The following is a 13,863-nucleotide window of genomic DNA, read 5'->3' as shown; positions in this document are numbered from 1 at the left end:
TAGCTGGGTCTCACCCTCACGGTTAGCTACTGGGACTTCGTTGCCGATGACCAGGTCCTAAAGTGGACAGAACAAGTCTTACTGGAGGTCCGTCTTTGTGGTAGGTACAGAAAACTTGGAAATGCAATTCTGAGGTTTATTCAGGGTTATTAAAAGCATGAGAATAGTTGCCCTGCAAAGGCTGGTAAACTAGGGTTTGCAGTATGGAGTAGTAAGCAAAGCCTCTACTTCTCAGGCCCTGCACCCGGGGTGTGGAACAGACAAAAGAACGGTTCTGCCCTTGCCCTTCTCGAACTTAAAATCCAATTCGCAAGGCAGGACTTACACAAATTAAATCAAATACAGTATTATGAGGAAAAGAGCCCCTGCGTATAACAGTTGCCAATGTATGCTATACCAGTCAAAACTGAAATACGATTTGAAGGAGTTTTAAACGAAGAGCTGGAGAAACATATAAGAATGCAGATCTAAGATGGAAGAAAAGGCGGATTCGGGTTGAAACCCCAGGTTGAAGACTGAAAAAAGTATTTGGATAAAGCAGCCTCCAAGCTGGGAAGGCGAAAAGCCAAACGAGTATAGCCACCAAAGACCCAGAAAGGCCAACAGATCGTGCAGTGAGTCGGTTTAACTGAAAGGCGGTTTCCTTTTCCTCCATTTGCTCAGTCCCAATTGGAAGCGCACTGCGCGGCCTGCGCCGCGCTCTCGCCCCGGGTTCGGCGTGGGGGCGGGGAGGTAAGTACGGTAATGGGCGGGGCCGAACGCGGGCGCGCTCCGGCTTTCCTCCTGCGCAGCGCTCCCGTCAGCGCAGGGGGCGGGGCGCCTATATTACGTGCGCGGGGCCGCCCCTGCGAGAGGACGTTGCGTGCTCGCTCGCGCCAGGCGAGTCTCCGCGTCTCCCTCGCGAACTCGGTGAAAGGAATTGGCGCCGTTCGACACCAGGCGGATCCGCTCTGCAGCACGAACTCATCTCCAGCCGCAGCCGCCGCCCGGGCCGAGGAGCAGCCGCAGCAGCCGCCACCAGTGGCCGAGTGAGCGGAGCCGAGTTTGAGGCAGCGCCTAGCGGTGAATCGGGGCCCTCACCATGAGTTCCTCGCCTGTTAATGTAAAAAAGCTGAAGGTGTCGGAGCTGAAAGAGGAGCTCAAGAAGCGACGCCTTTCTGACAAGGGTCTCAAGGCCGAGCTCATGGAGCGACTCCAGGCCGCGCTGGACGACGAGGAGGCCGGGGGCCGCCCCGCCATGGAGCCCGGGAACGGCAGCCTAGACCTGGGCGGGGATTCCGCTGGGCGCTCGGGAGCAGGCCTCGAGCAGGAGGCCGCGGCCGGCGGCGATGAAGAGGAGGAGGAAGAGGAAGAGGAGGAGGAAGGAATCTCCGCCCTGGACGGCGACCAGATGGAGCTAGGAGAGGAGAACGGGGCCGCGGGGGCGGCCGACTCGGGCCCGATGGAGGAGGAGGAGGCCGCCTCGGAAGACGAGAACGGCGACGATCAGGGTTTCCAGGAAGGGGAAGATGAGCTCGGGGACGAAGAGGAAGGCGCGGGCGACGAGAACGGGCACGGAGAGCAGCAGCCTCAACCGCCGGCGACGCAGCAGCAACAGCCCCAACAGCAGCGCGGGGCCGCCAAGGAGGCCGCGGGGAAGAGCAGCGGCCCCACCTCGCTGTTCGCGGTGACGGTGGCGCCGCCCGGGGCGAGGCAGGGCCAGCAGCAGGCGGGAGGTAAGAAGAAGGCGGAAGGCGGCGGAGGCGGCGGTCGCCCCGGGGCTCCGGCGGCGGGTGAGTGCTGCGTTGTACGTTGCGCGCGGCGGGAGGCCCGCGCGGGGTGGGGACCGTGCCCCAGGCCTGCCGGAGCCCCGCAGGGGGAGGGAGCCCCGGGCGGGCGGGCGCCGCGGTGAGGGTGGCGGGTGGGGGAGGGGGCGCGGGGAATCCCAGATTAGCCGAGAGGCCTCGGGCTCGGGGCGTGTGTGTGTGCGCGCGCGCCCGTGTGCGTGTGTGTGTGTGTGTGTGTGTGTGTGTGTGTCGGCGGTGGCAGCGCCTCCATTATGTGGCTCGAGAGCCGGGGGGAGCTGCAGCTGCCGCTGAAGGGGGAGGAGCCGCGGGCTGGCGGCGGGAGGGAGCCCGGTCGGCCCGCGGTGGCGCCGTCGCGCTGCGTGCACACGGTGCAGGCACATGTCTCGGGGGGAGGGGAGAGGCCCCAGGTCCCGGGGCGGGCGCGCTTTGGCGGCTCCTGGCCGCTGTATTGTGCAAGGAGCTCAGGGGCTCGGCGTGACGTCACTTCCGGCGGGAGGAGCCGGGCGGGGCGGGGGGCGGAAGAGCAGTACAATGCGGCCGCGGGGAGCGCGGGCCCGCGGGGGAGGGGAGCGCCGCCGCGCCGGGCTCGGCCCCTCCCCCTCCCTGCGCTCTCTTCGGGATACACGTGGGCTTCGGGCCTGGGCCGCGCAGTTTTTCTTTGGCTTTCTCGAATCATCGAGGAGACTGGCAAAATTAGTAACGTCTTGAGACTGCGTCACTAGCGCCAATCCAATTCGTAGTTGATTGTTCTTTGAATTCACATTTGAGTCCTCGGTTAAAACCTCAGTTAAAAAGCAGGATAAAGTCCAGCTGCTTTGATTCTCGGAACGGAAAAGCGTTTTTTTTGTTGTTGTTTAGAGGCTTGGCTTTTTATGGGGGTCTTGTGTGTTTTAGGGGACGGCAAAACAGAACAGAAAGGCGGAGATAAAAAGAGGGGTGTTAAAAGACCACGAGAAGATCATGGCCGTGGATATTTTGAGTACATTGAAGAGAACAAGTATAGCAGGTATAGGATGCTCACCTAGTTTCACTCCTCATCCCTTATTCGTTCGTTGATCGGAAAGCTGTATCAGGAGACAATTCTGTCTTTCAGAGCCAAATCTCCTCAGCCACCTGTTGAAGAAGAAGATGAACACTTCGATGACACAGTGGTTTGTCTTGATACTTGTAAGTGAAGCTGTTTCTCTTCAATTATGAAATGCGGTGATGGTGGTTTTTTTTTTTTTTTGGTTCCAAAATGTTAGAAAACTTAATGCTTAAGTGCAGCAAAACTTGGGTTAGTTTTTTTAAAAGCAGGAAGATAATGGTTTATATTCAGAATCTAGTAGTTTAATATTTAGCACGGCATCAGTTGTATTAAATGGATTATTTTACAGGCTCTAGGAGTTTCATGTTTTTATGACTTGAAAGTTCTCATTCTTAGGAAATGTAAAATTAATGCCAGTTTTTGACTAGCTAACGGAAACTTGTAACACTACCTATAATTTAGCCTTACAGGCTTCTACAATAAAGTAATTCATTTTTTTGTGGAATTATATTAAGCGAGCTGTTTGGGCTAGTTAAATATTTACTAATGACTTCTCCCATTAGCACACAAGTATATTCCCTATTCTAAAAGATTGTAATATTACTTTTTCAATAACTGCTCTTTTGTTCTCAATTCCAGTTCAGTAGCTGCTGCTTTAAACATAAGTTGATTTCTTCCAAAGACCTGAGGCAGCAGCAGTGGGCTATCACTGGGCCACTAGCTTTCTTCAGCAGCGAATGGTATCAATGGCAGTGCAGCACTGTAAATACTGCTACCTTACCCAGTTGGGTTGCAATTGAGTGAGAAAGTATTGCAAACCTCTAAGTGGGCTTTGACTGTCAGACTTGTATTTTTTTTTTTTTTTCTTACAAAAAAACGTAGTTGGTTTAGTGATGAGAATGCACAACTCTGGGTGTGATAAATAGACCAAAGGATAGAAATAACTGTTTCAGAAGTATCAGCTATGGTGTCAGCCTGCTGTGTTAGATGGAAGGCATTGAAGCTTAGCTTCTCATGTTTTCTTGTACAAATTGGTTTCATTCAGATTTGTAAGTGTCAATGTAAAACTCTTTCTTACTGGAATATCCTTTACAGAAGGTTGAGATAGTCATCTGAGCCTTTTTAAAAGAAAAAACTGCAGGTGAAAAAGGAGTTAGTTGATTTGAAAGTTTTATGTGAAATTCTGGGTTGTATAAATAATAAGTTGTTAGGAATTGGCAAGGTAGTGAAGTAGTGACTCACGCAGGTAATGTAATTGGTAGATTTTTTTTAGCAAATCAGCTAGGAATATGTCAATATAAGTACAACGTTGAATTCAAACAATCTGTTGAATTAAATTCTGTTGATTAGAGTAATTCTAATTTAACAAAAATTCCAAACTGTAGATTTATTTTTCTCTCTGATCAGTAAAAAGAAAACCGAATTCCAGCTTGACTTTAGCTGTTCAAGTGAGAAGTCTGAGAAAGTGCATGTTAATGAGCCAGTGACCCATAGGTAGCTGGGTTAAAGACACTTTGGATTTGGATAATCCGGGAAGCAATTAATCCCTAATTGTTGAACAGGCAGTCCTGGGTAAAGAGGACCTAAAATGCTGCACTGTTAACAGCATTAGACGGCCAGGTTTGTACTTCATAGATTTAGGCTGTCTTCTTCACAAGTTTTAGAAAAAGAATTTAGGAGCTAGAGCCCTGGTGCAGGATCAACAGCAGCTCATACTCCTATTTTAAAATAATTTGGTCGTGGCCTCCCTTCAGTTTTAATGTGGCACTGGTAAATCTACCTGGTTCTGGCATGCTTCACTTTGATTTCCTGCTATCCTCTACTGCTTGCCTCTAAATCAAGGTAAAGAGCAGAGCAGGTATGTATTAATGTCACATTGTCTTGATTATTTTAAATACTTAAAATATACATGTTAAACCTTGGTATTAGTTTCATAGGCAGTTTATTTTTCAGTACATAATTTAACAGGAGTGACTTGGTGGGAGTGGGGCTTTAAACTGAAGATTGGAACAACAGCATGATGTCGAGAAAAGTTGTGCAGCATTAAGAAGTACATGCAAAAATTGAGTAACCAAGTTTTGTCTACATAGCAGATATGTTTACATTGGATGTCAAAAGTAACACAGTATTTGATATAATTACAGATAATTGTGATCTACATTTTAAAATATCAAGAGATCGTCTCAGTGCTTCTTCCCTTACAATGGAGAGTTTCGCTTTTCTTTGGGCTGGAGGAAGAGCATCCTATGGTGTGTCAAAAGGCAAAGTGTGTTTTGAGATGAAGGTAAATGCAATTTTATGATTTTTTGGTTTGTTTTTGGAGACCCCTAGGCTGGATTGCCGTGGTGCGACCTAGGCTCACTGCAACCTCCGCGTCCTGGGTTGAGGCGATTCTCCTTGCCTCAGCCTCTCAAGTAGCTGGGACTACAGGCACACACCACCACACCTGGCTAATTTTTGTATTTTTAATTTAATTTTTTGTGTTTTTAGTAGAGATGGGGTTTCACCGTGTAGGCCAGGCTGGTCTCCAACTCCTGACCTCAGGTGATCCACCGTCTCAGCCTCCCAAAGTGCTGGGATTACAGGCATGAGCCACCGTGCCCAGCCTTTTTCTTTTTAATAGCGACAGGGTCTCACCATGTTTCCCAGGCTGGTCTTGAACTCCTAAGCTCAAGTGGTCTGCCCGCCTGAGCCTCCCAGAATGGTGGAATTACAGGTGTTTAATACTGCTAGGTTATCAAAGGTACTTATTTTTGAAGCTTCCTGTAAGTTAAAAGAGGAGCTTGGAACCTTCATTTTGTTGTGACAGTTAATCACGTTTGTTATGTTAGAACTTGCCATGCATTGCAAGGCGATTTTTTATTTAGGGTACTTCTTTTTTTTTGTTCTGTTTTGTTTTGTTTTTATTTTTTTGAGACGGAGTCTCGCTCTGTCGCCCAGGCTGGAGTGCAGTGGTGCAGTCTCACTGCAAGCTCTGCCTCCCGGGTTCACGCCATTCTCCTGCCTCAGCTTCTCCGAGTAGCTGGGACTACAGGCGTCCGCCACCACGCCCGGCTAATTTTTTTGTATTTTTAGTAGAGACGGGGTTTCACCGTGGTCTTGATCTCCTGACCTCGTGATCCGCCCGCCTCGGCCTCCCAAAGTGCTGAGATTACAAGCGTGAGCCACCGCGCCCGGCCCAGGGTACTTCATTTTTATCAAGCATTTGAAAGGGCCACCAAGGAGTTAAAAATAAAATTTGGTTAGATTACTGCTTTTGTTGGTGAGGAAAACATTAATTGTATCCTTTAATTGGCTTTAAGTTAAAGACTGACAACATCAACTTTAAAAATATTAAGTATTCTTTTAAATATGGGTCAAATAAGTATTTAACTCTTTAAATTTCAAGTTACAAGCACATCAGTTTAAAGTTCTTACAAATAGTGGGGGTGGGCTAAAGTGTACCTTCTTTGTATTTATAGCTAGAGGAAGATTAGCCCATGGCGCAATGAAATAAGCCAGAGTTAAGGGGTTACCTCCTTGGTGTATTATTTTAATTATTTAATGATTTGACTTTCAGGTTACAGAGAAGATCCCAGTAAGGCATTTATATACAAAAGATATTGACATACATGAAGTTCGTATTGGCTGGTCACTAACTACAAGTGGCATGTTACTTGGTAAAGCTTCTTTTTGACTGATGTGGGCTCATGAATGTTCAGGAGGGTCTGATTTCAGCATTTTTTAACTAGACTAGAGGGCATTCTAAGCCTTTTGTCTGTTTTTATCTATTCTGTTAATATTTCAGACGAGTAATATTAATTAGCACATAGTAGGCACAAGCTACGTTTTAGTTTTTGTTCCTTTATTAGAAGTTTATGACCAATGGTTGAAATAAAATCTTACCCATGATAGCAAGTTGTCAACTAATTTGGTCTCTGAGTATATATCCCATATATATTCCTCCTAACTTGCATCGATTCTGGTACAGAGATAGAAAAGTAAGTGTCAGTGACAGGTGATTAGGTTATATGCTTATTTCTCTTGTAGCCTACATCTTCAGTAGTAAAATAGATGAGTCTTCGGACTATTTTAAAAATATACTTCATGAAGGTTAATTATTTTCTTAGGTGAAGAAGAATTTTCTTACGGGTATTCTCTAAAAGGAATAAAAACATGCAACTGTGAGACTGAAGATTATGGAGAAAAGTTTGATGAAAATGATGTGATTACATGTTTTGCTGTAAGTTAAAGCTAACTTTCTATGTATAAATGGCAGTTAGTAGCTATATCTAGGAACTTTAAAGAAGTTTTATTGAGGTCAATCTTCAGTATGAGCAACATAAATACACCAGTCCCTGGGTTAGTGTAAAGACTTCATTCAGCAGTTGAATTGGGAAAATACAGGACATTTTTGAGGAACTCACTAATTCATTTTGACTGAAAACAATGAACATGAAATTGACCTAGAAAATTTAGTCTAGCTTCTAGGTCAGTATTGTTTCTGGTTCTGGAGATAACGTGCTTCGTGGTAAAACCTTCAGATTTCTTAACTGTGTAGCCCTTAAAGGCCGCCTAATAGTTCTTTAACCTGTAGCTTCCACAGGATAAGCTTTGCTCCTAATTTTAATTCTTAGTTTTTTAGAAAGTTTAAGGAAGCAGATTTTAACTGTTGAATTTTTTTCTGTTTAACAGAACTTTGAAAGTGATGAAGTAGAACTCTCCTATGCTAAGAATGGACAAGATCTTGGCATTGCCTTCAAAATCAGTAAGGAAGTTCTTGCTGGACGGCCACTCTTCCCGCACGTTCTCTGTCACAACTGTGCAGTTGAATTTAATTTTGGTCAGAAGGAAAAGCCATATTTTCCAATACCTGAAGAGTATACTTTTATCCAGAATGTCCCCTTAGAGGATCGAGTTAGGGGACCAAAGGGGCCTGAAGAGAAGAAGGATTGTGAAGTAAGTGATTTTTTTTTAAACTGTGGCATTTGAATATTGCTTGCGTGGCACAAAATGACATTTACAAGAACTAGATGATTAGTCTGTTTCATTTGCTTTCTGCTGTGCATATTGCTCTTAAGTATGTTTCCCCCTTATGTTGACTGTTATTCTTTCTGTAAACACAAATTTTTGTCCCTTAGTATAAGGGCTATGAAAACTTAGATATTTAAATTGGCCTTAAAAAACAATATTTAAAGAATTATTAGGTGGTGTCTACTGGTAGTGAAATGACATTTCTTTTCATTTCACTAGGTTGTGATGATGATTGGCTTGCCAGGAGCTGGAAAAACTACCTGGGTTACTAAGCATGCAGCAGAAAATCCAGGGAAATACAACATTCTTGGCACAAATACTATTATGGATAAAATGATGGTAAGTAAAATGTTTAGGGTCTGATCTCAGTGTTTAAAATAGACCAGGAAAGGCTGAGCATGGTGGTTCACGCCTGTCATCTCAGCATTTTGGGAGGCTGAGGTGAATGGATCACCTGAGGTCAGGAGTTTGAGACCCACCTGGCCAACATGGCGAAGCCCCATTCCTACTAAAAATAAAAAAATTAGCCGGGCGTGGTAGTGGGCGCCTGTAATCCCAGCTGCTCTGGAGGCTGAGGCAGGGACAATTACTTGAACCTCGGAGGCAGAGGCTGCAGTGAGTCGAGATCGTGCCATTGTACTCCAGTCTGGGCAACAGAGCAAGACCCCGTCTCAGAAAAAAAAAAAAAAAAAATAGACCGGGAGGTATTCTGGGTAAACCTTTTGCCTTTGTCTCTATCCATTTTGTTAATATCTTAAAGAGATGGGAGGAAAGGCAAGATGAAGTTGGTTCTTTGAACTCTGTGAGGGTAAACTGCCTTCCGGTGGCTAGGCTTCTGTGTTTTTTTTTTTTTTTTTTTTTTTCATAGTGTTTTTGAGCTCTTAACATCCAGCAGCTAAAAAAAATGGAGTAAGTGTAAGGTCTTGTTACACAGTTTAAGTGACCCTGTTTTGGTAGCAATAATGGACAAAGGTAATTCTTAAATTATAAAATGTTGCCTGCTTTACATATAGATATGAGTTGAATTTTAAAAAGCATAACATTAAAATTCACAAGTTGAAGGGGAAATTTTAACTTTTGAATATAGGTGGCAGGTTTTAAGAAGCAAATGGCAGATACTGGAAAACTGAACACACTGTTGCAGAGAGCCCCCCAGTGTCTTGGGAAATTTATTGAGATTGCTGCCCGAAAGAAGCGAAATTTTATTCTGGATCAGGTATGCTGTAGCTTTGAAGTTGAAAAATATTAACTGATAATTTAGATAGATTGGTGTAGAATTAATGTTTAGAGTTGTGAACATACATTTCTTTTTTTAAAGACCAATGTGTCTGCTGCTGCCCAGAGGAGAAAAATGTGCCTGTTTGCAGGCTTCCAGCGAAAAGCTGTTGTAGTTTGCCCAAAAGATGAAGACTATAAGCAGAGAACACAGAAGAAAGCAGAAGTAGAGGGGAAAGACCTACCAGAACATGCGGTCCTCAAAATGAAAGGCAAGGAATTTTAATTGTGTTACTGTGTTAAATCTTTTTTTAAAAATTTTTTTTCCCCTACATATTCTGCTTGTGTAACTGTGTTAAATCGATCAGGACTTACGTCTCTGAAAAGTTAACGTTTTTTCCAGCAATACTGCTTCAGGAATTAAAATTGCAGTTGTTAATTATGCATATGTTTGGTCTATTTCTGTTTATTTTTAGGAAAATATGTTACTAAACCTCAAGAATTGTTAGCTTTAGGATTGTGAGGATTCGTGGTGGGTTTCTAAGTTAATAATATGACTTTGTTTCCTGCAGGAAACTTTACCCTCCCAGAGGTAGCTGAGTGCTTTGATGAAATAACCTATGTTGAACTTCAGAAGGAAGAAGCCCAAAAACTTTTGGAGCAATATAAGGAAGAGAGCAAAAAGGCTCTTCCACCAGAAAAGAAACAGAACACTGGCTCAAAGAAAAGCAATAAAAATAAGAGTGGCAAGAACCAGTTTAACAGAGGTGGTGGCCATAGAGGACGTGGAGGATTCAATATGCGTGGTGGAAATTTCAGAGGAGGAGGCAAGTTAATTTTGAGTATTCTGTATTTAGTTTAGGATCGAAACAAGTGATAATTTTATAGTTTGGATGTAGCTGAAGTTTCTTCCTCATTAATGGTGTGCTGTCACAGTAACTAGTTTAAAGTATTCATGTGATTTGATATTAAATACACCTAGGTTATGTTAATGGTTAGAATTAAACATTTCTTTTGTCTTTAAACAATTATTTTTGGAGAAAAAGGAACAATCTAGAGGAATCCTAAGTCTTCTGTATAAGTAGGGTACAATATACAATGAAACTAAAACAGCTCTTGTTTTTTAGCCCCTGGGAATCGTGGTGGATATAATAGGAGGGGCAACATGCCACAGAGAGGTGGTGGTGGCGGAGGAAGTGGTGGAATCGGCTATCCATACCCTCGTGCCCCTGTTTTTCCTGGCCGTGGTAGTTACTCAAACAGAGGGAACTACAACAGAGGTGGAATGCCCAACAGAGGGAACTACAACCAGGTAATGATTCAAGATCCCTGGAAGCATGATGATGATACCGGTGTAGCTTAGTTTGGAAAGGTGTGAGCTTTATGTTGGGATGTCTTAGTAATCCATGAGGAACATGATAGGCATTGACATAAGAAAAATTGAACTAGTAATGGTGAAATGAGTCTACTTACTTTTGAGTTTTTTCAGGTTTACGAATTAACAAGTCAGATGCATTTCTCATAATGAATAAAAAATTAAAACATTAAGAAACCAGCAGAGGGTATCCAGAATTTGTGTGTTGCCCCCTGAGATTAGGGGCTAGTAACCTGTCCATTTGTGCTCCTCTCTCCCACCCCCACAAACCTAACAAGCAATCGGGCTCAGAGCTCTTACAGACTATTTCCTTTTTGTAGAACTTCAGAGGACGAGGAAACAATCGTGGCTACAAAAACCAATCTCAGGGCTACAACCAGTGGCAGCAGGGTGTAAGTAACTTCTTACGTGCTTTATGTACATTAACTGTATTTTCAGTTCCTAAGATTTATCAGTCTTGAAAAAGATCTTGTCCAGGGATTGAAGTGTTTGTAAGTGTTAATAGGGTCAAGTGTGAATCGTGTTGCAGTAGTAGCCATGATGTACCTTTTGAAGTCAAAATAGGTTGAAGATTGCTATAAGTTAAATTTTTTTAATAAAGTAATATTATTTAATATATACATTTCTTTTACTGCTAGCTTTAATTGTGTAAACTAACAAAGTCATGATGTGTTCCGTTTTGTAATGTGTATTGATAATTATGGGATATTAAAACTAAATCTGGTTTGGTAGAAATCAGAGGTATGACAGGTATAAATTTGTTTCCAGCAAATTACTCTGAATTAGATTCATTGTCATTTCCTAAAAACAGTTTGAGTGGCTTATTGATGTTTTTTCTTTAAAAACAAAATTTTCTCTTACAGCAATTCTGGGGTCAGAAGCCATGGAGTCAGCATTATCACCAAGGATATTATTGAATACCCAAATAAAACGAACTGATACATATTTCTCCAAAACCTTCACAAGAAGTCGACTGTTTTCTTTAGTAGGCTAACTTTTTAAACATTCCACAAGAGGAAGTGCCTGCGGGTTCCTTTTTTAGAAGCTTTGTGGGTTGATTTTTTTTCTTTTCTTTTTTGTACATTTTTAATTGCAGTTTAAAAGTGAATCGTAAGAGAACCTCAGCATTGTGCACGATAAGAGAATGTGTCAGTATTTCAGGGTTCTACATTTTATCTGTAAAATGTGACTTTTTTTTTTTTTATCACAACAGAAGTAAAATGTTGCTTTGTACCTGGTGTCTTTTATTAAGAATTTACTCCCCCCATTTCTCACAGAGAATAACAGTCGGGAGTCATTGTCACAATATAATAGAAATGTTAGCAACCAGATTCATGTAAGGACTAAGTGGTCCTCATGAATTGCATTAAGACTCTGTACTGCTCATATTACACTCCATCCTCTCTGTAGTTTGCTGGGTAGTGGAGGGGGTAAGCTAAATCGTAGTTTCTGACAATAACTGGGAAGGTTTTTTCTTAAATAACAATGGAATTGGTATAATTGGGATTGAAAACTAAAACTTGGAACTAAGATAGAGAAGATGGAGTGTATGTAGAAGGGCTGTTAAAAATGTAAAACTTGGTTGCATTATTTGTGGAGGCTCAAACTTGTGAAGGTTAAATACCATAATTTTTCCATTTGTTCTGCATTTTGATTCTGAAAAGAAAGCTGGCTTTGCCCATTTCTTATTAAAAAAACTTGTTGTAAATCCAGTTGTCTAATGGGATCTATATGAAGTTAGCCATGTCTGTATGCCCTTCTCCCACAAAATACTGTATAACTAGTGTGCTTGTAGTAGTTAACTCCACCATCTTTGTAAGCTAATGAAATTGTGAGTCACCCATTTATATCTTAATTTTTAATCATGTCAGTTCTTGAATGGGTATCTCCTTAGCCTGCTGATTTCTTTTTCTTTCTAAAGAAAGTGGGTGGAGAAATTAATTTAGACGTTTGTTTGCAATAAAAAGAATTCATTTTACTCTTGTTTTGGGATTCTCGCCATCAAGGTTCAAAATCCCTTTATATAACTCCCAAGAGGAGAAATTTATTAAGTGTGTGCTTTCTGGACAGCTTATTCTTTACTCTGCATAGAACATTTAGGTTTTAAAAACTTAAATGTATACTGACAATTGATATATAATTATGAAGTAAAGTTGAATTCTTCCCTTCCCCTCCCCCCCAGACAACTTTTAACATTTAATGAGGGGAAAAGGTACTGGCTGGGAGAAGTTAACACTGAGTTTATCATCTTTACAGAATGCTAATGCTGTCCTCATCTGATTATTTTATATACATATATATGATACATGAAACTCTGGGAACAGATGCTTTTAGAAGCCATCATGCAAGCCAGTCATTGATGTCACTGCTACACAACACTGCTAACTTGACTGTAGCTATGTAATAACATTAGATCCCCTAATTGTAATTATATTGGGTTTGCACAGAACACTTTAATCTTCCCCTCACCAATGTGAAGTGAGGAATCAGGAGTCAAACTGTAGAACTAAAATTTGACTTCAGTCTAGTGTTTCCTTGGTGTTTTTAGGTTGCTTTTGGTAAGTTCAGGTTTGCTATATTTCTGATTGCTTAGAATTTTGTTTTAGCCCTTTAAAATCAGATCTTAAATATGAATTCATACTTCTAAGGAATTTTCTTGCTCTAAGCTGGAGTTCTAGGTGATGTATAGGTTCAGTTGAGACATTTTTGGAACAAAGGCTAATCCTTAGTTAACATAGTATATTTAACAGTTGAAGAGAGTGTCATGGATTTTTATCTTTTTTAGCAAGTAATGCTAAGAACCACCGGCCTGAGTTACTCTTCAGTATACATATAGGAGTGCATAGGCTTACCTAGAGGAACAGTTTCAGGTTTCCATGCTACTCAGTGTTGTGTCCTAAAGTTGTCCTTTGTGCCTTTAAGAAGTCTTGGATATACCCTCTAGTTTAAAATTGCTTATTAAGGAATTGATTTTATAATTGCAGTGGGAAAGTAATGGTCAAGTAACACTAGGTAGACTATCATGCCTGTTTAGCCCAGAGAATTTGGGGGGAGAGAGAATAGATAAAAATGGCACCTAGAAAAATGTTAAAATCTTTAGTCAAGACTAGAATTAATACAATTGTCTACACTTGTATGGAAGAAATAACCTTATAAAGTGTTTAAGGAATTCAGAGTAGGGAATGTACCAAATAGCAAGCAACAGGGAGAAAATTAGGTAAGTTAAGAAACAAGATACGAATGGGAAACCTGATTTATTGCTCATCTTTCCCTTGCCTCCCTAATGGCAAGCAAAAATCTGAACAGCTGAAAAGGATGTAGTTCTGGACAAATCCTGACTACCCAGAGGAAACTCACTGTGAGATTGCTGTTGATTTGAGGGATGCTTTCACTAAGAGGTTATATTTTAAAGTAGAATAACATGCTGAGTGAAAACTGGCTTTGGA

At 42.2% G+C, this 13,863-nt stretch overlaps 1 protein-coding gene across 3 annotated transcripts; it reads left to right on the top strand.

The window, feature by feature from the left end:
* The first annotated feature begins 679 nt into the window (after nucleotides 1-679).
* Nucleotides 680-12,125, top strand: HNRNPU (heterogeneous nuclear ribonucleoprotein U). 3 transcript variants are annotated; one of them, XM_055233569.2, is made up of 14 exons: nucleotides 680-1,715; nucleotides 2,682-2,793; nucleotides 2,881-2,954; nucleotides 4,959-5,098; nucleotides 6,374-6,473; nucleotides 6,924-7,036; nucleotides 7,489-7,752; nucleotides 8,047-8,166; nucleotides 8,915-9,043; nucleotides 9,146-9,314; nucleotides 9,615-9,869; nucleotides 10,170-10,354; nucleotides 10,738-10,809; nucleotides 11,281-12,125. In XM_055233569.2, the coding sequence occupies exons 1-14, from the start codon at nucleotides 1,082-1,084 to the stop codon at nucleotides 11,332-11,334; spliced, it is 2,421 nt and encodes an 806-aa protein (XP_055089544.1). In that variant the 5' UTR covers nucleotides 680-1,081; the 3' UTR covers nucleotides 11,335-12,125. The 3 variants fall into 3 exon arrangements, with proteins under 3 accessions (XP_055089544.1, XP_055089542.1, XP_063469556.1); XM_055233567.2 differs by having other exon boundaries at nucleotides 680-1,772; XM_063613486.1 differs by having other exon boundaries at nucleotides 812-1,715; nucleotides 10,738-12,125.
* Nucleotides 12,126-13,863: the final 1,738 nt, after the last annotated feature.

Source organism: Symphalangus syndactylus, chromosome 19 (assembly GCF_028878055.3).
Source record: "Symphalangus syndactylus isolate Jambi chromosome 19, NHGRI_mSymSyn1-v2.1_pri, whole genome shotgun sequence".
NCBI lineage: Eukaryota > Metazoa > Chordata > Mammalia > Primates > Hylobatidae > Symphalangus > Symphalangus syndactylus.
The sequence above is the reverse complement of the archived record's forward strand: the minus strand, read 5'-3'. Positions and strand labels throughout refer to the sequence as shown.